Source organism: Carcharodon carcharias, chromosome 1, assembly GCF_017639515.1.
Source record: "Carcharodon carcharias isolate sCarCar2 chromosome 1, sCarCar2.pri, whole genome shotgun sequence".
Classification (NCBI taxonomy): Eukaryota; Metazoa; Chordata; class Chondrichthyes; order Lamniformes; family Lamnidae; genus Carcharodon; species Carcharodon carcharias.
In genome coordinates, this window is record NC_054467.1 from 30404366 (window position 1) to 30427423 (window position 23058).

Consider the following 23058-nt stretch of genomic DNA (forward strand, 5'->3'; position numbering starts at 1 on the left):
TTGATGTGAACTATGACAGCTACACAACTATGATGTGTAAACTATTCTATATAGGAGCTTGCTACCTTGAGATATTACATTAATTAAATACAGTATATAATTTAATGTCAAATTGTTGAAATTTTCATAGGTGCCTTCACGTACATATGGGGTCAACAATAGCATTAAATGGCGACATTGGTTTCATTGCCCATGAATGCAGGTAGTGTGTATAATGGACGACTGATCTGATATTGCCCCTTTAATATGATCACTGGAAATTAATCACCCCCATGGTGTCAACAATAATTTGGCATTGTCTAATCACTCTCATTTTCTCTTGCTCTCTCAATCCAGGTGGTGTTCTACATTCCAGGTCTTGTATCTTTGCCAATGAATAGAAATTTGAATATCTCTCCAAATTATCTTATTAAATGAAGTCTCAAAACTGTAGAATACCAATTAATAAATGAGTCCATGTCATCTGAATCCATGAATGTCCTTTCAGTGATAAGTGTTACGTCATGTTCATTTATTCATCACATGGGTTCAGTGTTGATTCTGAAATTAATGGGGTGGTTTTTGAGTTTACTGCCTGACCATTAAGCATCATTTGAGAGAAGAAAGGAAAAACATCAGACAGGGAGCATTTCATATCTGTAACCTTCTGTCTGATTTTCCATCCATTGAAATGAATGGAAAGAAAGTTTGATAGGTTCCAGAAAAGGTGTCCAATCCTCCCTGCCCGATATTCCTTTCTGCATTCTGCCCGGGAAATGCTCAATGTCCAAATGGTGAAGAAAAAGATTCTACCTCAATCACCTTTCCAGGCAATAATCAGCTCCTGGAGGTGGATCAAATAAAGCACTTGAGAATCTGCAGAATACACTCAAGAATCCATAAATTTAGACACCCTTTGACAATTACTCCTGCTTCAAACAAGGCAGTTTCATCATAGGATACTAATATAGCAAATTGTTATAATTTGCAAACATACTAAAATATTAATTTAAATGAGCATGAGCTAGAAAAAGAAGCAAACCACAATCAACCACCTCTAACAAGAAAGTGGTTTGTCATGAAACCTCAGTCAAGAATTTCAGTGCATTTAGTAAGAAGCTGATTGAGCTCCACCTAAAGCACAATATAGAGCTGAGCTGATGGAGTAAAGGGGAATAAAGCTAACCCATTACTTGCAGCAGAGAAACAGAAATTAAAAGAACTCAAAGAAAATCACAGACAGAAATTTGAAAAAGAACCCTTGATAGAAAACTTTGTTAACAGACTGGGAAATCCGAAGACTGAACAAAGAGAAGGAATGAACCACCCCCACCGCAAGAAAAAGTCCACAAATACATTCAGAAAGAAAACAGAATTCTGGATTTCTGAAATAGAAGTCAAAGTGCTGGGAAATTTACAGGGTGTCCATTTATATCTGAAAATTAAAGAAAAAGACTAGTTAATGTTTGGTCCAAGACCTGCCTTTCTCTTTTCAGATGCTGATGTGTATTTCCAACATTTGGGGGTAGATATTGATTCTCTTTGTGCCCATCTTAAAAATCACACAGCAAAGACCGGTTTTGGGAGCTGACATCTTGTCCCCCATGGACCTCAAAAGAGATGTCCATCCCAATTAGAGCTGGCTTTTTTTTTAAGGCATCTGGAGTGACTGCCTGAAACAGGCACTAGGTCCTAATGAAGGGATCATAGCCTATTTTAGGATCCCTTAGGAATCTGGGCTCCTCTGATCAAGGGAAATATCAGGCCTGGTCTGCTCAGGTTTTCCAGGCATGGACACGTTCTAGTAAGTGGCCAGCAACAAAAAAGGTAAGTTTTGTTAAGTTTGATGTGGAGCCAGAAGGAGCAGGAATGCTCCAAAGTAGTTGCAGGGGACTTGATCAATCCGGGATTAGCCCACTTTCTGTTCTGTTCCCCCAGGAATTAACTTTCACTGCTAGAGTCACAAGTGGCCTGACACTGATCTTTATGAAATGAGTGAGCTGCCTGTGATGGTGCAACAGTTATCAGTGGCTTACCGAAATAAAGTAAATCAGGCCCAATCTCAGCTCAACCTTGCACTTCCTTGCCCTCCTTGTTGGGATGTGTGCTCTATTTCAAGCTCAAAAATGGGCCTAAAGCACTTTCCTTCCCTTGCTGGTTTTAATCCCTCGAAAACATTACACTTCTATTTTCACAATCCGAGCAGTTATTTCATATTGACAGCAACGTCACTCATTAGATGGCAAAATATGTTCTTTCCAACTATAAATAATTATAACATTTAAAAATAAAAACTGGTTTATGAAGGGAAGAAATTTGAATAACCTCTCATTTTCATAAGGGTCAGGAAGGAGACAATTTGTAGAAATGCAAAAAGAGGTGGACTTGTCGAAGGTGTAAACTGGACCTGTTGTAGAGAAAGAAGGATATTAAATTTAACAGTTGATCAGATTTGCAGGCAACATTTCTTAAATTGTCTATACATGTCTTTTAAAACAATTATCAGCTTTAATGGACATCTTTATTAAATTCCATGCCTTTGTTACCTACCTCCAGAAATCGACAATTCCAATATTCTCAAGGTCGGCCACCTACCTTTCACTCTCTGTAAACTTAATCTCATTCAAAACTCTGCTGTCCATATCCTAATTCATAACAAGCCTTGTTCACTCATTATTCTTTTCCTTGCTTACCCCAATTAGATCCCAGTTCAGCAATGCCTCATTTAAACTTCTCATCTTGGGTTTCATACTCCCCCATGGCCTCACCCTCCCCAACTCTCACCTTCTCCAATACTATAATCCTCATATCTGCATTCCACTCATTTTAACTGCTCCACCATTTGTAGCCAACCCTTCAGCTGCCTGAGCCTTAAATTTCATTTAAGACACTCCTTAAAACCTACATCTTAAATAGAGCGTTTGGTCACCTGTCCTTATATAGTTCAGTGTCAAGGTTTGCTCGATAATGCTCTTGTGAAGCACAAGAGCCGTTTTACTAAGTTAAGGGCACTATATAATTGCAAGGTGTTATTAAAACTTTTCCAATTTAGCAGACTTTATACATTCTATTTCCAGATGCAAAAATACGTAGCAAACTCTACATGGAAATGAAAATATATCTAAGGGATACCTAGTAGCTTTCAAAATGATACAGTTGTGATCAACCTTCCCACACTGGGTAAACTCTAGATTCAGTAGCTTACCATTTCGGTTCCATTAACACCTTCAGATGACTTTATTCAAAATTAAACGCTGAAGGATTATACTCAAAATAATTCTGTTCATCATTCGTGCGAGAAAAACTTTACAAGTGAAATGTAAAAAGATTTAAAACTTCAGAAAAGAAAAAGGACAGAGATTTCAATAATTCCACATGTCAGTGTGGCTTGTACAAACAAAAAAAAAGACTCCCCACAGTCCTGCTATGTGAAATATCAAGATTAAGCAAGGACAGTAACACTACCCAAGTACTATGTAATTCTTGACCTCCTGTTAAATGTTGTCCTGTAATCATAGAATGATACAGCAGAGGAAGCCATTCAGCCCATCATGCTTGTACTGACAATTTGAAAGAGATATCTAATTAGCTCCTTGCTCTTTCTCCACATTTCTATAAATTATTTTCCTTACCAATGTTTCCAATTTCTAAAAAAAAAAAATTGGCTGCACCACCCTTTCAGTCAGTACATTCCAGATCTAACAAATCACTTTTTAAAAAAAAAAATCATGTTCCCTCTGGTTCTTTTTCTACTCAGCTTAAATCTATATCCTCCGCACCTCCGGCTACTCTTTCCCCCATCAAAACCTTGCAAGATTGGGCTGTTCTCCTAAGAGGAAATCATTCTCTATAACCAAGTCCTTTATACCTGGCACCATTCAAGTTAATTTCATCTACACCCTGTGCAAGGCCTTTAAATCCTTCTTAAAATGTGGCAGCCAGAACTGAACATAATACTCCAACTGAGACCTAACTAGTGTTTTATAAAGGTTTAGTATAACTTCCTTGTTTTTGTACTTTATTCCTCCAATTATAAAGTCTGGGATCCCAAATGGCTAAAAAAAAACAGCCTTCTCAACTTGTCCTGCCACCTTCAAAGATTTGTATATCTGCACAATGGCCTAGATTTCAAGGTCAGCAATGAAGTAACAGTGTTCAGCTTGAAGAAAGCTGCCCTCAAAGATCTAGCTATCCCTAGACTTCCTTTTTCCCAGTGTTGGTTTGAATCTGGCACCAAGGGGATCTCCAAGTGTCCAGCCATGTCATGTCATCAAGCAGGGTAAGCAGCCAATCACATTAAGTACACTCATGAACATCAAATCAGAAAGAATACTGCACTGATTATCCTCCAGTTTTAATTAAAATGTTAGAGAACACAAAATAAATGATTGGGGCATATACATGGAATTAAGTTAGAAACCAAGATATAAACAAACTTTAAAAACACTATGATAAATTCCATATTTTTAAACTAATGAAGAAACTGTAATATTCCACAAATATAAAATTAGTTTTTTGGGGCCAGAGATGTTTCTCAGCAGTAATTATGAATTTAGTACACCATTAAAAACCCAATTATACCTCATTCAACAATGTGTAACATTTTTAAGATTTTTACAACAATAGTCATAGTATAAAAAGGGAAGTTGTCATCAATTCAGTGACTTCTATTTGCTTGTAGATTGCAAGAACTTCAACAGTGCACTCCAAAGAGAAGCATAGCATCACTCATTGCAACTTTTGGATCTCTGGATTTAACTGCAGACTCCAGAAGTTGCTGTCAGTTTTAGAAGAGTAATGGTGGTCAACGCTGACTGTTTTGCCATCGTTCTCCCTCTCTTATGCAGCATCCTCATTTCCCAAGGGTTACTTATCATAGCTTATACCATGATAGCACTCTGGGATATCAGGAGGTAGGCCCAAGAACTACCTCAGCCTATATGGGGATTGAAACTGTACCGCTGCTGTTACTCTGCACCAACCTCAAGCCATCTAGCCAACTGAGCTAACCAACTCTTTGCCATCATTGCTGCTGCAAAATCCAGGCCTATAGAAACCTTACTGCATCTACTCTTGCAGTGCACTCTAGCAGCTACTGCAGTTCAGTCATAGGTTACCAAAATACACACCAACTGTGGCAGGCTGATTTCATTCATTGCCGGATTTGAACTTTATCTGCTCACTTTAGGCTACTGAGGCTATGATTTCAGCTTTAGTCTGCTTGGAATAAAAAATAACTATGGTTTATTGAAAAAAAATTCATTTTCAATTTTAGTAGGCCCAACACAATGACTGAAGGCCTGGGAAATTATACAATTCAATTAGACAGTATACTATTAGCAGATTGATCCACAGACATGTCATTCAAATTAAACAACCAGTGTGGACTGGTTCTTTTAATTGACCACTGGGAACACTGTTCAATGAACACAGTCATAGTAGAGAGAGAATGTGCAATACCCCTGCACATGAGTTTTTTTGTTAAATTTTCAAACTTTTACCTTCTAACATAGAAGGGAATTTGTATAGAGTATTTTACAGATTACCAAGTACAAAAGCACAGGAACACTGGAGCATTTTTGTTTAAGAATAAAAGGGAGGAAGAAATAGTCTATCCTCTATATCTAATGACATTAGAAGTATGAACTTGGGATTATAGTCTCGGGATAAGGGGCCACCATTTAGGACTGAGATGAGAAATTTCTTCACTGAAAAGGTAGTGAATCTTTGGAATTCCTTATTGCCACCACTGTTGAGTGCCGTGGATGTTCATTGAATATATTCAAGACAGTGTGATAGAATTTGGATACTAAGGGCATCAAGGGATATTTGGCTAGGACAGGAAAATGGAGTTGAGGTAGATGATCAGCCATGATATATTTTTTTTTAAAAGGCAGAGCAGGCTTGAGAGGCTTTGTTACCTACTCCTGTTTCTTATGTTCTTAAACTTGAAGTCAGCATCTTCTCCTGTAATGGATTCTCTCATTGGTCTCATCTGGGCTGCTAAGAGTCCCTGGTCCACAATGATTGCCATAACCTGGGCAACTACGTTAGCACACAGGTTAAACTAGGTAGAGAATATCTCTTGGGAGGATGTACTCAAGTGACAGGGAGACAACAAATGCCTTGAATGGTGGGCTCAAGGCGAAACAAATGTGGATTCATTAGGAACTGTACTGGAAACTAAAAAGCCAAGGCGCACACAGGTGGCTCAGGCACTGGATCATTCTCCAATGGATACAAGCAGGAATAGAGCTTGGAAAGCCCACATGACTAAACAATCATACATAAGATCACACTGCTCTCTTCCATAGTACGAGGAAAGGATCTGAAACAGGGGCTCTAAACAGTATCTGTTTCACTAACAGAGTGGTCAGTTCCAACTGGAATCCTACATTAGTGGCTGAATCAATAAGGGAAGCAAAACACTTACATTTAGCAGCTTGGAATTTGAGCACACTCCAAGACTTAGCCAATAAGTAGTCTTGAAAAAAGAAACGTATGCATCAGTAGGGGATAAGATGATTAATCAAGGAAAAAGTAGCCCATATGTTAAATGCTGTTGTATGTGTGGAAAAACAATCATGAATTGAACTTTTCGGTCCACAACTTACAAAATACCACAACACCTTTGCAGCACAGAAACAGGCCATTCATAAGAACTAGGAGCAGGAGTAGGCAATTCAGCCCCTCGAACCTACCCTGTCATTCATTACGATCATGGCTGATCTCATTTTGGCCTCAACTCCAATTTCCCGCCCTTTCCCCATAACCTTTTGACCCATTACTAATTAAAAATCTGTCTATCTCCTCCTTAAATTTATTCAGCGTCCCAGCATCCACTACACTGGGGTAGTGATTTCCATAGATTCACGACCCTTTGAGAAAAGTAATTCCTCCTCATCTGATTTAAGTCTACCACCCCTTAGCCTAAAACTATGGACTCTCGTTCTAGAATGCCCCAGAGGGGGAAACATCTGCTCTACGTCTACTTTATCTATCCCCTTTAGCATCTTATATACTTCAGTTAGATCTCTCATCCTTCTAAACTCTAACGAGTATAAGCCTAGACTGTTCAATCTCTCCTCATAAGACAAGCCCCGCATCTCTGGAATCAATCTAGTGAACCTCCTCTGAACTGCCTCCAGTGCAACTACATCCTTCCTCAAGTAAGGGGACCAAAACTGCACACACTACTCCAGGTGTGGTCTCACCAATGCCTTGTACAGTTGCAACAACACTTCCCTATTTTTTTAGTCTATTCCTTTAGCAATAAATGCCAACATTCCATTTGCCTTCCTTATTACCTGCTGTACCTGCATACTAGCTTTCAGCGATTCAGTTCAATAGTTCCTTGCATATGTTTATGCTCCACACGAGCCTCCTCTCACCTCTCTTCATCAAACTCCATCAAAGTATCCTTCTATTCCTTTCTCTCTCATATGCATATCTAGTTTTCCCTTGATGGCATTAATGCATTGTCTCATCTATTCCCTATGGTAGCGAATTCCACATTATAACCACTGAGTAAAGTTTCTTCCGAACTCCCTTTCAGATTTATTAGTGACTATCACTTATTTATGGTTTCTAATTCTGGCCTCACCTTCTCAATATCTACATGATCAAATCCTTTCTTAACCTTTAAGAATTATATCTAGTCACCCCTCAATCTTCTCTTTTCTACAGAAAAGAGCCCTAGCTCAACCACTGCTGATCAGTATAACTTCTCAATCTGGTATCATTCTAGTAATTCTTTTTTACATTTCCTCTAGCACCTCTATATTCTTTTTAACAATATATAGGTAATTCACTGTACTCCAAATGTGTTCTAACCAAGATTCTATGTATACTTGACTTTTCTGCTTTTCAATTCTATTCCTCTAGAAATAAATCTCAGTGCCTTGTCTGCTTTTTTAAAAAATTGCTTTATTAATCTACATTACTTTTAGATCTGTGCATATGTACTCGCAGATCTCTTATTTTCCGATGAGTATGTGGCTTCCTTCTTCTTCATAACAAAATGTACCACCTCACATGTATCGATATTGAAGCTAAATTAGCCAATTAAATGGCCATTTTTCATGTTTGTCTTCCTGTATTTTGTCACAGTTCTCTTCTGTATTAACTGTCTCCCCAATAATTTGGTGTCTTCTGCTAATTTTGAAATTTTACTTCTGATCCCAGACTCCAGATTGCTTATGTAAATGAAGAACAGTAGTGGTCCCAGCACGATCCTTGTGAAACATACTTATCATTTGTCACTCTTGAGTAACTACCTTTAACCTCTGTTTAGTATACAGCTTGCTATCCATTCTGCTACTTTTCCCCTGACTCAACATGTTCTGACTTTCGTCATGAGTTCACTGTGCAATACTTTATCAAAGACTGTTTCAAAATCCAAATATATTTCATCGATTACATTATCTTCATCTACTTTGTTATTTTAAATTTTTTAAAGAATTCAAAGTAAGGTTGCTCAAGCATGATCTTCCCCTTTTGGAATTCATACTGACTACGTTTATATTTTCAGTTTCTAGACATTTTTCTATTACATAAAGATCCCATTATCTTTCTTACCAATGATGATCAGCTAATTGGTCTCTATTTCCCTGGACTTGCTGTATTTCCCAGGACTGAGGTGTACAGGAATCACTTTAGCTGTCCACCAGTCTTCTGACACCATTCCCTTTCCTAATGAATTTTCTTTTGCCTTTAATAGTGTTCTGCTATTTATTTCCTAAATATGTGCAGATACAATCATTCGGACCAGGGGTTTAATCCTCTAAGTTTAATTGGTTTATCAATTATTTCACCCCTTTCTATCTTAAACGTCTTTCCATCCTTTTTTATCTTTTTTTCCAATAGCATGTCCATCATGTTAGTTTCCCTGGTAAATACAGAGATAAAGTAACCATCCTAATATTTCAATGTCATTAACTGTGAGTTTATCACATATCTTAGTGGCCCTCTCACTATTCTCACCTTTCTCTTGTTCAAACGTCTCTAGAATATTTTACTATTTCTTTTTATATTCCTTTTCTAGTTCCTCCTTACCCTCCTAATTCCCTTGTGTTAATTGGAAATGAGAAAATCAATGGCTATTATCATTGACAATGAAGGACAAATCATCCTCCTCCTCCTCCTCACTGCCATATCCTACCCTACCCCCCACATACCACCCAGCCCTGCCTCCATCGCCATTCCCCACTAGCCCCACATAGTTACCAATACAGGAAACCCAAGATTAACTTGCTTTCCTTCCTCTTCCATTAAGTCTTACCACCCTGCCTCTAAGTGTTTATAATAGGTGATGTAGAGAAGGGAAGGCATTTTAAAAAAAAAAGCAAAATACCCTGGATGCTGGAAATCTGAAATTAGAACAGAAAATATGGAACTGCTCAGCAAGTCTGGCAGCATCTGTGGAGTTAGAAGCAAGAATTAAAGCTTCAGGTTGAATACCTTCTATCAAAACCCATGTGAAAGGTCTTTAATCTAAAATATTAACTCAGTTTCTCTCCACATATGCTGCCAAAGGAATAAAACACTATTTAAACCCCAATATTTTGTCACATCCACCAAAATTTTCAAATGTAAAATTTAAGTGTGTTCAAATTTAAGAAATGCCACTTTGACGTGTCTTTTTAACCGAGGCATAAACAAAACACTCAGCATTTTCTAAAAATATAAAGATTATTGAAAATATAGGTGTGCATTACTAGTTTGTGATGAAACAGTGTAATGATAAATCAATACTTCTCACCATCTGGTGTCAGCTCGAATTGGGGTTTCCCCTCAGTTACACTTTTAAGAATTGCCAGGTGTCCTTCGATAATTTCCCCATCAACAAATTTTCCAAGCAGTGCTATCTTGCCCTCAGGATAAACGTAAGCTATTTTATCACCAGTCATCTCCCCATCTTCATTCACCTCTCCTACAAGGCAGCCTCCATCCTGTCACAAGATAATATGTCACTTGATTCATAACACATAATGTTCACAGGTGAAATGATATATTGGCATTTTCTTCCAAAAATCTTGGGAACATAGACCTAGAATTTCCTTAGAACCGTTTACACTTTGCCACCATAATTTCACAAAAAGTGCAGACCAAAACACCCTGTTTCCATGCATCAATAGGGTTTCTACCACAATTCTGGTAAAGTTATGGTAGCAGCTCGCAGGCATTTCTGACCAGAGTAGAAAACACATACAGTTGAAGTCATGAAAACACTAATGCAAGACAACTTTTTTCAAAAAGCGTGACTTTTTTTTTTGCCAGTTTTCTCCTATCTTTTCCAAAAACTTTCAGTGTTAGCTGTTGCTCAGTTGGTAGCACTCTCATCTGAGCCAGAAGATTGTGGCAATCCCAGAGTTAATTCCCCCCCAACAACCTACCATAATTTTCTGAACTGCATGGCCAACCAGGACAAAGAAAGAACAACCAATCAGGGCACTGAAAAGCTGTCCCATAGACGAACCATTTTGCGGGGGAAAATAAAAGTCTAAATCCCTGTCAGAGTCTCCGTTTGAGTCGCCTTGGCTGCCTCAGAGCTCGCGACTACAAATGATTGTCCGGTGACCCCAATAGGGGTCATGACCCACAGTTTGGGAACCCCTGCTTATAAAGTATTCTGCATAATAGGGTCATTTTCGATTGATCAATTGATAAATGTGGGAGAGCTGGCCACTCAACAAACTAGGGTGCAATGGCTGTAATTTTACATATTTAAATTTGAATTAGCATAACTTATTCTGCCTTATTACTGTATTGCTAGCAGGGTGAGCAAAGACTAAAACTTTACTGCAATTTTTTCTAGTCTAGCCATTTTGACAGAGCGCATTTTGCTAGGAATTCTTTTAGAAAGGGAGGAGAAAATAATACAAGAGAATGCAAAAGATGAAGGGTGGAGGACAGTTTTGACTCAAAAACAATATGCAAAGTAAGCCATGGCGTTTTACATTTTTAAAAAAAAGTTTTTAATTGATGCAAATGTGTTCGATGCCAATTTAGGATCAAACCCTGCAGCTTGGTTGGGCTTGCTCACTAGTGTCATTATGCACTCACTTTGACCATAGCTTTGCAAAAGTGTAGGTGCATGTTGTAAACGCTGTTAAGGCAAATTTGACTTTTTGTTCATGCAAGTCCAGGTGCATTATATATTTGAAAAATTACAGGTTGTTGAGCCCAATTAAAGCAACCAAACTGCTGACCTGGCTGAGGGTCAAATAATTCAGGAGGCTGGAGATCAAAAGGTGTGGCCTTCTGGTCTGTGTGCAAGTTAGCCTCCATTTTTAAAGCCTTTCGCCATTTAACTGAAGCTTACCGAAAAGTACATCCAGCAAACACCCCATCGAACATTATCCCTGTATTGACCCCTGAAGGTCAAGTGTCCCTCTGAATCATATTCCTCAGCTATGCCATTCAATTCCCCATCAATGTAGGTACCATGGAGGGTACTCCCGTCCTCATAGGTGTAAACAGCTTGTCCTTGTAAAGCATCATCAATGCAGTTCCCTTCCAGTGTGCTAAATAATAAAAAGGGATATATGATGTTACACATTTTTTCAAGACACATGTTCTTGTAGTCAAAACTAGCAAGGACTAATTGATAAGATCCCATCAAATATTCATTTGGGTTATGAATAATTTTGTTAGGCTGTAGATTTTCACATTTTCAGAATGACTGAATTATGTACTGTGCTGGCTGCACTTGTTTTTGTGTTCTTACAAAGCTAGATGTATCCCATTAAACATGATCTCAGTTCTAACTTAGAAATTAGTAGACAGTTATATGTACATAAACAAAAGTAACAATTCATTAAATAAGTAAAACAGATTAATCATAATTAAGCAGGTGTTTCAGTTTAAATTGCACACTGGATTAGATTTGCAGTCCAAGGGAATGACTGGGGCAATTAATTTGATTTTGCGAAACAGAATGGTTTACCTGACCTCTAACCCTCTCTTGCCTCTTTCAATTTTCTTAATTTGGCTGACTTAGTTTCAGGTAAGTTAAAATACCAGGGGCGGGATTTTTCTATTAATATATAAATGGTTTATAATAAGTAGCAGTGGAAATTCTGCAAAACCAAAAGTAAAACAATTTTCTCCCTACCTGTGCACACTTGATGTGGGTATTTTACCAGCACCAGCTCACAAATAAACATTGCATACAGCCATTACATTCAGTTTTGCTCTGTGTCAGTCTTACTGGTGACAGAGATCATATCCAAAAAGGACCTTTTCCTCCAAGCAGCTGGTAACATTTTGCAACAAAATGCTACTCATCACATGGAAGTTCCTTCTCTCAATTGGGCCTTAACAGGGAATGGAGAGGGAGGTGCTTTCCAACTGGAAGAAAAGAGGCATTTGCAACTATTCCTAGACCCCTGACCTATCTCAATGGCTGGGTAAAGTTCACAAGGTCAAACAAATAGGAGACCACATCACTGGCCTGCTGAAGTACTCAGCTTGACTGCCACCAGAATAATAAAACCTCTTCCTTCAGTTATGGTACTTGTATTTGATGCCAGAAGCAAAAAACATCCCTCAAGGTGGATCTTTGCACTTCATTTGTGTTAGAATGCAGCAAAGTCACAATTCCTGAAAAGCGATGAGGAAATTAGAGGGGCAGGCAAAAAGTGCAAAAAGATTTTTGAAGTTATTAGCTTTTCCCTTTCAACCCAGGAACATTTCTGAACGCATGCCATGGTCACACCAACAATTGTCTCAGTCCAGCTTGAAAAGTATGCTGGAAACGTGTTTGTGATTGCCAGCTTGCAGAATGTGCTGCCCCTTTGAAAAGAGGGTAGGATGTTCTGTTTTCCAAAAAGTGCAGAACAATTTTAAATGCCATCACACATGGTACTACAGTTGGTTAGAAATAGGACAAACACTTATAGGAACAATTTATTCCATATTTTCACACATCATTTTTCCTCCAAGAATTTTCTCGCCCTCCTGTAAAAGAACAGTTTCAAAATGATACCCTAATACCTTGCCACAGTGCCAATTCCTCATGTTTGATCTCAGAATGTCAGAATTATTCCAGCAAAGAGAGCATCATGTTGTATCTTCTCACCTGATACGGTTATTAATTGACCCTGAATGGAAAGTGCAAGAAGCAGGAACTCTGATTTTTCACTCCTAACCCAGAGTGAAAGTTACTTAATTTTTACAGTGGAGAAAAAGGCCAGTCAAGTAGGTTCTTGCTGGTTCTGAAATGATTTGGATAATCCATAGCTTGTATATTTTAATAAGTTGAAAGAATGCTTCCTTCCATCAGATTTTAGGAGGTGAATGTTAGCTAATCTCAACCAAAACAACTAAATTGGCCTCAGAAGCCCTGTTCTAGACTGAATGGAGGTAAACTAGCTAAGATTATTTCTCCTGCCTGCTGTCCAGTGACCCCTGCTGAAGTGCACATAGAAATGTTGGGCATGGTAGGATGGAATTCATCTGTGAGAACTTCTACAGTCAAATAGCACAACACTCATTACATAGTGTCACATGTAGAAATGACTGGAGGATCACAGGCATCTGTGGAACTATACCCAACTTCCAATTAAACTTTCTTATGAAAGAAGGAATAAAGGAGAAGGAAATATCTGCAACAGTGAGACACATACTGTTATAATACACTAGAACAAATAATGTGAAAGCAAAATACTGCAGATGTTGGAAAACAGGAACTTGCAAATACTCAGCAGGCCTGGCAGTATCTATGGAGAGAGAAACAGGGTTAACATTCTGATGAAAGGTCACAGACCTGAAACATTAATTGCTCCCCTCTTCTCAGATGCTGCCAGAATTGCAAAATATTTCCAGCATTTGCTGTTTTTAATTTTAGAACAAATAATGTGCGCTGCCAAAGTTTGAGGAGTTTTTTAAAAAATTCGTTCATGGGATGTGGGCGTCACTGGCTAGGCCAGGATGTATTTCCCACTCCCAACTGCCCTTGAGTAGGTGGTGGTGAGCTAGTGTTCTATAGTGTTCTATTGTACTATTGTCGTTGACATCTTTTGATGATCTGCTTCTATCACTGCTTGTTTGTCCCTACAACCACACCCCCCCCCTCCACCTCTCTGTCTCTCTATCTCTCCGCCCCCCACACACACACCTTAAACCAGCTTATATTTCAGCTCTTTCTTGGACTCGAACTCAAGTTCTGTCGAAGGGTCATGAGGACTCAAAACATCAACTCTTTTCTTCTCCGCCGATGCTGCCAGACCTGCTGAGTTTTTCCAGGTAATTCTGTTTTTGTTGTGGTGGTGAGCTGCCTTCTTGAACCGCATGGCTTAATTACTGGATCCTAAATTAACCCTCCAAGCTGTTTTAGTTTGCCAGAGATATAACCATTAGGCAAACATTGAATTGACAAATAATACCAAAGTTTATTTTTTTTTTAATTCATTCATGGGATGTGGGCGTCACTGGCTATGCCAGCATTTGTTGCCCATCCCTGATTGCCCTTGAGAAGGTGGTGGTGGGGGTAGTGAGCTGCCTTCTTGAACCACTGCAGTCCATGTGCTGTAGGTACACCCACAGTGCTGTTAGGGAGTTCCAGGATTTTGACCCAGTGACAGTTAAGGAACGGTGATATATTTCGAAGTCAGGATGGTGAGTGATTTGGAGGGAAACTTCCAGGTGGTGGTGTTCCCATGTGTCTGCTGCCCTGTCCTTCTGGATGGTAGTGGTCATAGGTTTGGAAGATGCTGTCTGAGGATCCTAAATTGAGTCTGTCTTCACCCCATAAGGTGACACTGGACAGGGACTCAGATGTACAGATTTTATTTTACTTAAAAAGTCACCCATGAAGTCTTCAACCAGGATATAAGTGTATGAAAAGAGGACCAACAATGATGGCCTCATTTTCTTTGCTAAAACTTATATAACATGTAAATTAAAATTGTCCTCCAACTGACTGCTGCTTGGTGCTAAGCTCTTCAACATCAGGATGACCCCGATCTGGCAAATTAGCCTCAGACTCCACCACTTGCCTGTAGCAAACACTTGCAGGTTCACTGGAATTGCAGCTTCCTATGATAGTAAACTATAACTTGGATAGGTAATAGGAATATAGGAATAGAGATGGCTCAAACCCTCGAACCTCATCCACCATTCAATTAAATCATAGGTTACCCATATCTTAACTCCATCGAACTGGTTTGGTTCTGTAATCCTTAATAACCTCGTTTAACAAAAAGAGCTATCAATCTCAGTTGATTTTTTTAAAAAATCATCTAGCCTCAATTGCTTTTTGGATAAGAGTTCCAGATTTCCACTACCCAAACTTTATGTGGAAAAGTCCTTTCTGACAGCAACTTTGAATGATTTAACTCAAATTTTTATGATTATGCACGCTCATTCTGGACTCGCCCATCAAAAATAAATATTTTCTCTCTGTCAAGCCTATCATCTCTTTGATCATCTTATATACCTCAATTAGTCTACCCCTCAAATCTTCTACATTAAAGGGAATAGATGCCTAGGCTATATAACCTATCCTCACCATTTAACTCTTTCAGCTTCTAGTCTCTTACTTTGCACAGTGGAGCTAGGATGATTTGGGGTGGGTGGGGGCGGTGAAGTATAATTTTGTAGATGTACTAGTTACTTCTTGGCTAATAGAGCTAAACATGAACATCCTTGATCTTCCAGCAGTGGAGATGAGGCTGGCTGTAGCACAAGCGGTGTGTGCCAGCACTTTTTCTTCCACAGATCACACTATGTGGGCCAAGCATTGAAGATCACCCAGAGAAAAAAATAAAGCAGCAGAGCTGAAGGAGAATTGGGAACCACAAATTATGAGGTAGGCATCTGAGAAGCAGATGCCAGGAGTTTAGCTGCACTTCACAATGAAACAGGCAACCAGGAGGTAGGTAAACTTTAATCAGTGAAGCATTCCTATTGCCTCTTAACTCTGTTTTAAGTTACTTTTGGGATTTTACCACCTACTAATTAAACACTGTCACTGACAAAAAGACAGCTGTATGTGATCAGCCAAAAACATCCCTTTGACTTCTCTCTTCCCTCTCCTTACACCAACATTGGTAACATGGTGTTACCGCATCACTCAAGCAGTCAATCCTTTCTGAACCTTTAGGATTTGCAGTTTTTTTAAAAATATTTTTTTTTAAATCACTACAGACCTCACTTTTGATTCTAAAATGGTGAACCAGGTCAGAAGTCACCTCTCTAGCTTTCCAAAATCCTCTCTGTGGGATCTTAGCAAACAAAATGATGCAGTCAATTTACACTTCCATAAATTGGATATGCTGGGGTGGGGAGGAAAAGAGAGAGGAGAGCATTTTATACCCCAATCTGGCATAGACCCACTGTCTATTTGGCATCAAAAAAAGTGACAAGCTTTTGTGCTGTATCAATGATTCCAACAAGCATTATGGTACTGTTTATTTCATATATTTACTTTGCAAATTGGTAATAAAATATTCACAATAAATTGGCTAATTGCAATAGTAACATTATTGATTGGCTCCCTCTCCTCAAAGGTGGAGGATAAACAAGAATTATTCTGTTCCCATTTGGGAGGGGTACATATGCCACTGTTTATTTGCCATGAGGCCATCACTGATTGGCAACTGGAAATCTCACGGAGTTTGGATGAATAAAAGTAAATTTAAAAACAGCATAGAAAACATAGTACTTAGGGACAGTGGCTTATAGTAACAATGGGAATAAAGTAATTGCATTAATCACAAAAACAAATTTCGACTTCAACATTTCAGTATTTGACCTTCATGATAGTTTATATAATTCTCTAGAAAAACAAACAAGCACTGCAGTCCTGCTGGATTCACGGTTCCAAACACTAAATGGCACCGCACTGTCTTAATTACATGGTGCCAGCAGGTACAAAATATCACACTGTTCAGACTTAACTTCTGTTTGACTGCCCTCTTTGCCCATACAGACCATGCAGCCAGCTCACTGAGTGGTTTATTTGTGACATGAGGCATAAAGTCTCCCACTGGTGTTGATCATTTTATGGCCTTACAAACACATATGTCTAGTTGCTCAAAAGTTTTACACTCCTGAGAAACTAACTAAACTCTTTATTCATACAGAGCTGTATCCAGAAACCCTTTGTATAAAATGACAAAGACTTCATGCACCAGCATTTCTGGAAATGGAAGTGAGTAGATTGGTGCTAACGGAGGGAACCCCTTAGCATGGTCTATACTCTTGAATGTCAACCTAATTTTCTTTTGCGAGTCTCCTGGGCTACTGCCGCATTCTATAATTTATTGGTTTTGCATGCCTCCCATTCTATTTACTTGTCCCAGTGTAAACCTTCTCACATTCTGTCTTGTATATTAGCCATGGGTGAGTTGGTAGCATTCTCAACTGAGTCAGAAGATTGCAGTTTCAAATCCCATTCCAGAGACTTCAGCACAAATTCCTGGCTGGCATTCCAATGTAATACCGAGGGATTGCTGTATCGTCAAAGGCACTGCCTTTCAGATGAGACATTAAGCTAAAGCCCTGTCTTCACGCTAAGGTGGACAGAAAAGATCCCATGGCTCTACTTAAACAGGAGGGCCTTATTCCTCAGTCTCCAGCAGATATATATCCCTCGACATCACTACAAACGTGTTGCAGAGTGGCCCATTCCAAGGTCCAGGACCATGTGCTGAGAGCCGCTGCAAAGGCTCAGTGATGAAATGCCACTGTCCTAGGCCATCCCCATTGTACAGCAAGGGGCTAGAAATTATGTAAAACCCCTCAAGCTGTAACTACCAGAAAATGCTTTGAAACGAAATGCAAATATAGATTGTAAAAATAACCAGCAATGATAAAGTGTAATTAGACACCTCATGTGCTGTATTTAAAGAAACTGATCTATATTGCACTTTACATAATGTTAAATTTGAACTGTTTATGTAACATACTTTTACAATTTTCTGAATAAAGTATATTTTTGGAAATAAAAATAAAATCACAATGCAGCTTATTTTATTACCTCATTGCTATTTGTGGGAGCTTGCTTTGTGCAAACTGGCTTCTGTGTTTCCTACATTACAACAGTGGACTAGCTTTCAAATGTAATTGTTCTAAATCGCTTTAAGAAACCCTGAGGTCATGAAAGGCTTGATATAAATGCAAGACTTTCTTTGCATATGTGTCTTATTTCCGCAATTTATCTCATTTATCTTTTCTGTCTCCTGTACATATCACTTCTACATTTTAACCATTTCCTGATCCTACTGTTGCACTTCGTAGGTCATTCTATGCCTTTTCTTCTAGACACTGTTCTTACATGTATTTTTTCTCCTTATCATTGTTTTGTTAATATTTAACCACTTTAATGCATTTCAGTTCTAAGGAAGGATTTACACCCAAAAAGTCAACTGATGTGTTTTCTCAACTGATGCTGCCTGGCTTGCTGGGTGCCTCAAGTGTTCTATGCTTTTGTTTCAAATTTTCAACAGCTGCATTATTGAATTTTTTGTTCAAAGACATTCAATAATCTGTTATGCCCCCAATTACCAAATAAATCTGCCACTGTTCAAGCTGACCATTTCTCCAAGTATCAAAAAGATTTTTGATAGTTTCTTAAATTTCTGCCTGTACAGATTATAAAAGCCTGAGAATAGCATACTTTAAAATATCTTTGTCAATACTATCAACAGGACTGACAAGTTAACACCACAAATGCTTTTCTGCCTTGTAATATTGGAAGTTAGCTAGCACATTCACTTCTGTCCCACTTTTGAATGATTAACAACAGAAGTATCTGGATAAGATCATCAATATCATCCCACTCTTCATAATTTGAAATAACAGTGAATTTTATAGAAATGGCGGGTCCAGAAGCACATGATCCCAATTACTAGACTCATAGTGGGCACAGGTTTCTTTGCCAATTCAGGAGTGTGACAACACTAATTTCCAGCCTCCCATCTCAACAGTTCTAACTGGAACACCAGGAGGTATTATTAACCTATCTCTCTCGTGGGAAACATGGGATTGAATCAGCTGCCTCTTTTATACCCCACTCAATTTTACTTCCTATTGACCTTGCCAGCCTTTCCACATCTTTCTCTTTAATTATCACTGCATTAGATTCAGTACTTCTACTGCTTGGCCTAAATAGCCAAGTGGTTATGGTACTGGGCTTGTAACTCCAAGATCAAGAGTTCAAATCTCACAATGGCAAACTATGAAACAATGTAACTTCATCTGAAACAGATGGAAACGGGTTTGTACTCGAAAGAGTTACTGCCCTGCCTTGCACCCAAAAGCAGGTGGCAAGAGGCTCCCTTACTCTTAACCTGTTTTCTTCTTCAACCTTTCTTCCTTCCAATCTGTTTCCATCAGAGGTTTTGTTTGCTCTCATGTTTTTTTAAATATTGCTCATTTTTTTTAAATATAAAGGAAATAAAATTAAAAGAAAGAAACTGCCCATCTCTCTCTAATTATTTTATTCTCCCTCTGTCTCACTCTCTCAGCCCATGCATGTTTTTCTCCCCATTTCCCTTGTCAGTATTAGAAATTAGAACCAGTCTCTCAGGTGCACATGGTTAGCACTGACTTTTTTTAAGCTGTTAACATCACATAGATGAGATAATTAATTGATGTGAGGGTTCAGATTTTTTTTGAATGAAGAAAGACTCTTTTTCAACTCAATTTCTGTAGGTTTTTTGGAACACAAAAACTATCACAGATGTGCAATTAGTACAATACAATTTTTTGGTATCTCATACATACCTCATAAATACACACACATTTCCCTTAACAAAACTTCAGAAATTTGTCTTTTCCACAGATCAAAGGAAAGCTAGGAGCTAAAGAAAAATATGCCATCAGTGCAACTGATGGATGTAGCTGGGAAATTAGGTACACTGCACATGCTCAAACTGTATAACTAAACTGAGCTCAAGAGTTATAACCCAGGGCTTTTGGGAAAGGCCAAGGCTTTTAAATTATCAGAAACTTAATTAATAAATTTAATGTCACTTCATGGTATTTCTTGAAATTTCTCTTTTTTTTCATATAAACAAAAGGCCTTGGGGATTTAAAATTTCAATTACCGGAGAGTAAAAATTCAGTTGGAGAAACTTTAGAAAATATTTGGAATGATTTGCAGGCTTGTGGTAAACAGTTAGTAAAACCTATTACAAGGTATATTCCATTCTAAATGGTGACAAAGTAATTTTAAATGAGAGAAATTTGACATAAAAACCATGGAAAAAAATAGGAAGTTAAGTTTTGCTTGCAGAAAATGAGTACAGATATAAAAATATTAAATGCGATTTCATTAGACCACTCGATTATTTTTTGTGTCTTAGAACCAAATGATTTATTAAAATGTAACAATAGAGTATTCTATTTTGGTCACTTGGGTTATGCAACATTTTTCTTCCATGTACTGCAGCTTTAAAGACTTACCATCCTCCCTACCTCACAATTCTACATAATTAATTATTGAACTGACATCATTCTTATACTTCTTTCCCTCCTCTCTTTCTACAAACAATGCATTTTGTCTTGATGCACCCAGGATTACTTCATGATTCTACTGTGTACACATTAAAAGACAAGGATCTGTGTGCTGCCTTCATGATACAAACTGCAAAAAAGGTAGCACTGACACTATTCATGGAAAGGTCCATCCTTCGCTTCCCCACCCTTAAAGGTAATCATGAAGATCAACACCATAAAGAAGAGAAAATAGGAAAGAAGAGATCTCCCTCGACAGCTGAAAATATTTATAAGTATCATGAACTGGGAAGTCTTGGTTGGCGCAGTGGGTAGCGTCCCTACCTCTTGGCTAGAAGCTCTGGGTTCAAGTCCCACTTTAGGATTGAGCCAAGGATGGGGTGTTCATAACATGGCCAAACCAGTTCATTAGCAGCCTGTAAATCCTTCCAATACACCTGACTGCAGGCAGTAAGAGCAGCAGAGTTTCCCGGTCAGCCATACTGCAGAAGGCAATGGCAAACCACGGTCACCAATGTCCTCTTAGGGCATGGTACCTGAAGGAGAAGGATCACGAACTGCCATCATAGATATGTGTCAAAACATAAAATACATTATTTGCAGTCTAAGCAATGTTGCAAAGTAGGAATTTGTAGAGGCAGACTATAGCAAGCACACACCAAATTGTTTTACTTCAATTGACTTATATAAACTTCCATTACAAAATATGTGAATCTACAGCTTTGATAATCTTTAAATGCAAAAGTTTATTGGCACCAAGTCCAACAGCAAATGGTTGAACAGGAGGGGACCATCCTTTGTTTCTCCAGTAAGCAAATACACATATTCCAAGTAACAGATGACAAACAAAAATCTTCCTAAATCTCTGATGGAGTAAATATCTAAACAACAAGTAATAAGTTTCAAATTGATGGACTTGTGATTTTTTTTTACCTGCCATCAAAAAAATAGAACTTCCCGCGACCATTCTTCTCACCATGCACAAAATGCCCTTCAAATCTGTCACTAGAGGAATAGGTAACTTTACAGAACCCATGTGGCTGGTTATCTTCATCCAAGGGACCTACAATAGGAACATTTTAAACTTACTGAACCTCGGCACAGACACACACAAATGTAAAATGCATCATCTTAAATCCCAAAAAAGTGCATATTCGATCACTAAATATCTGCTGCTGACTAAATATCACCAAGATCTCTGTTCGCTTATTCAGAGGGACGGTATCTGCTCAAGAACCGTTTTCTCATTCGTGTGAAACCCAGTTCGGAGGAGGTGACTTTTCTGACTGGGTAATTTATCACGAGTGAAATCAACAGCTGAACATTCAATGTCAGGACGAGGGAGAATTTGCTTTTTCTTTCTCTCCTCTCTGTTGCGTGTCCCCCAAGTAGCATTAAAAACGGGAAAACCTTTATTATATCAATTCTTCTGAAATACTGATCGATGCAGAGAATCGTGTATCAAACTGGCAACAACAATGACAATTACCGCCCCTCCCCTCGAAGACTATCCAGAGACTTGGGATTCAAATACTACTGTGATGTAATGATTACATTGTTTAAAAAAAAGTATAGGAAATAAAGTTTCCCGGTTCTCTCCTCCCCAGATTGTGAATATGCAACAAATTATAACCCAATCTCACAGTTTCCCACACTGATGCTTTCACTCTGCACCGCTGAGTACTGACTCTACTGCCTGCATCACAATAATCCAGGTTACATAACTGTTAAAGTAGCACAATACATTTTTAAGCGAATCACTTTTTTAAAAAAAAATCATTTAATTCCCCGGAAAGTCAGGAGAATAGGGATCTCGTCGACGTTCTTTTCGAAAATAACGAAGATTTTTTTTTTGCTTGTTATTGTGGACCACATTATTTATTTTGCCGGAATAAATGTTGGACCTTTTGTCAATTGCAATAATTAAAATCGTGAAAGATCTGCCTAAGATAAACTTTTCAAAACATTTTTAAAGTAATAGCAAAATCATTAACCGCCTGTGCAAATCATTTTCTCTCGCTAATACACATTTCCCGATGTTTTGTTCAAATGCCCAAAATAAAACAATCGCTTTTAAAACGCGTGATTTTGGGCCGGATATCTGCACTGCACTGTCCCTCCCTTCTGCTCCGGTTGTTTTAGTAGGAGATTAGGACGCTGCGCCCCTGCCCTCCCCTTCCCTTCACCGTACAACATGCTTGGACACATTTACACTGTAAACGGCACGCTCACCTTCCACGGTCTCCTCCACATTGTCGTCGTCACTGTCCATAACGCTGCTCTCGATGTTTGGAAAATACCTCAGCAACTGAGGCTGCTTTCTGCACGAACGGCTGGCTCAAACTCTGCCTTGCAATACTGCGAGTTGCCTGCTTGCTACTGCTGCCTAAACCGGAATCAGCGTTCAGACGTCATCCCCAGCTGCTGCTTTGAATGACAGCTTCAGCCACTTTCCCCCTGACATCATCACCAGCTGCTCCTTTGACTGACAGCTGCAGTCCCTTTTTATTTCCCCCTTGACACCGATGTCCAACTGCTCATTTGATTGACAACTGCAACCTCTCTCCCCCCCTCACAGATTACAATCATACTCTGTAATAAAACAAAGAACCTTCA

The 23058-nt window shown here is 38.7% G+C and overlaps 1 protein-coding gene across 4 annotated transcripts in view; it reads right to left on the minus strand.

Moving 5' to 3' along the window:
* setd7 (SET domain containing 7, histone lysine methyltransferase) overlaps window positions 1–22845 on the minus strand; it is a 29188-nt gene extending 6343 nt beyond the window's left edge. The window contains exons 1-6 of one of the 4 annotated variants that reach the window (XM_041185275.1): window positions 22675–22845; window positions 21376–21505; window positions 11303–11504; window positions 9740–9929; window positions 6413–6463; window positions 2305–2386 (exon numbers count right to left, since the gene is read on the minus strand). In XM_041185275.1, coding sequence (XP_041041209.1) covers window positions 2305–2386; window positions 6413–6463; window positions 9740–9929; window positions 11303–11504; window positions 21376–21505; window positions 22675–22714 — 695 coding nt within the window. In that variant the 5' untranslated portion in view covers window positions 22715–22845. Of the gene's footprint in view, window positions 1–2304; window positions 2387–6412; window positions 6464–9739; window positions 9930–11302; window positions 11505–19710; window positions 19788–21375; window positions 21506–22674 lie in introns of all 4 variants that reach the window. The other 3 variants (XM_041185289.1, XM_041185282.1, XR_005942742.1) reach the window with 3 other exon arrangements.
* Between the last annotated feature and the right edge of the window lie 213 nt (window positions 22846–23058).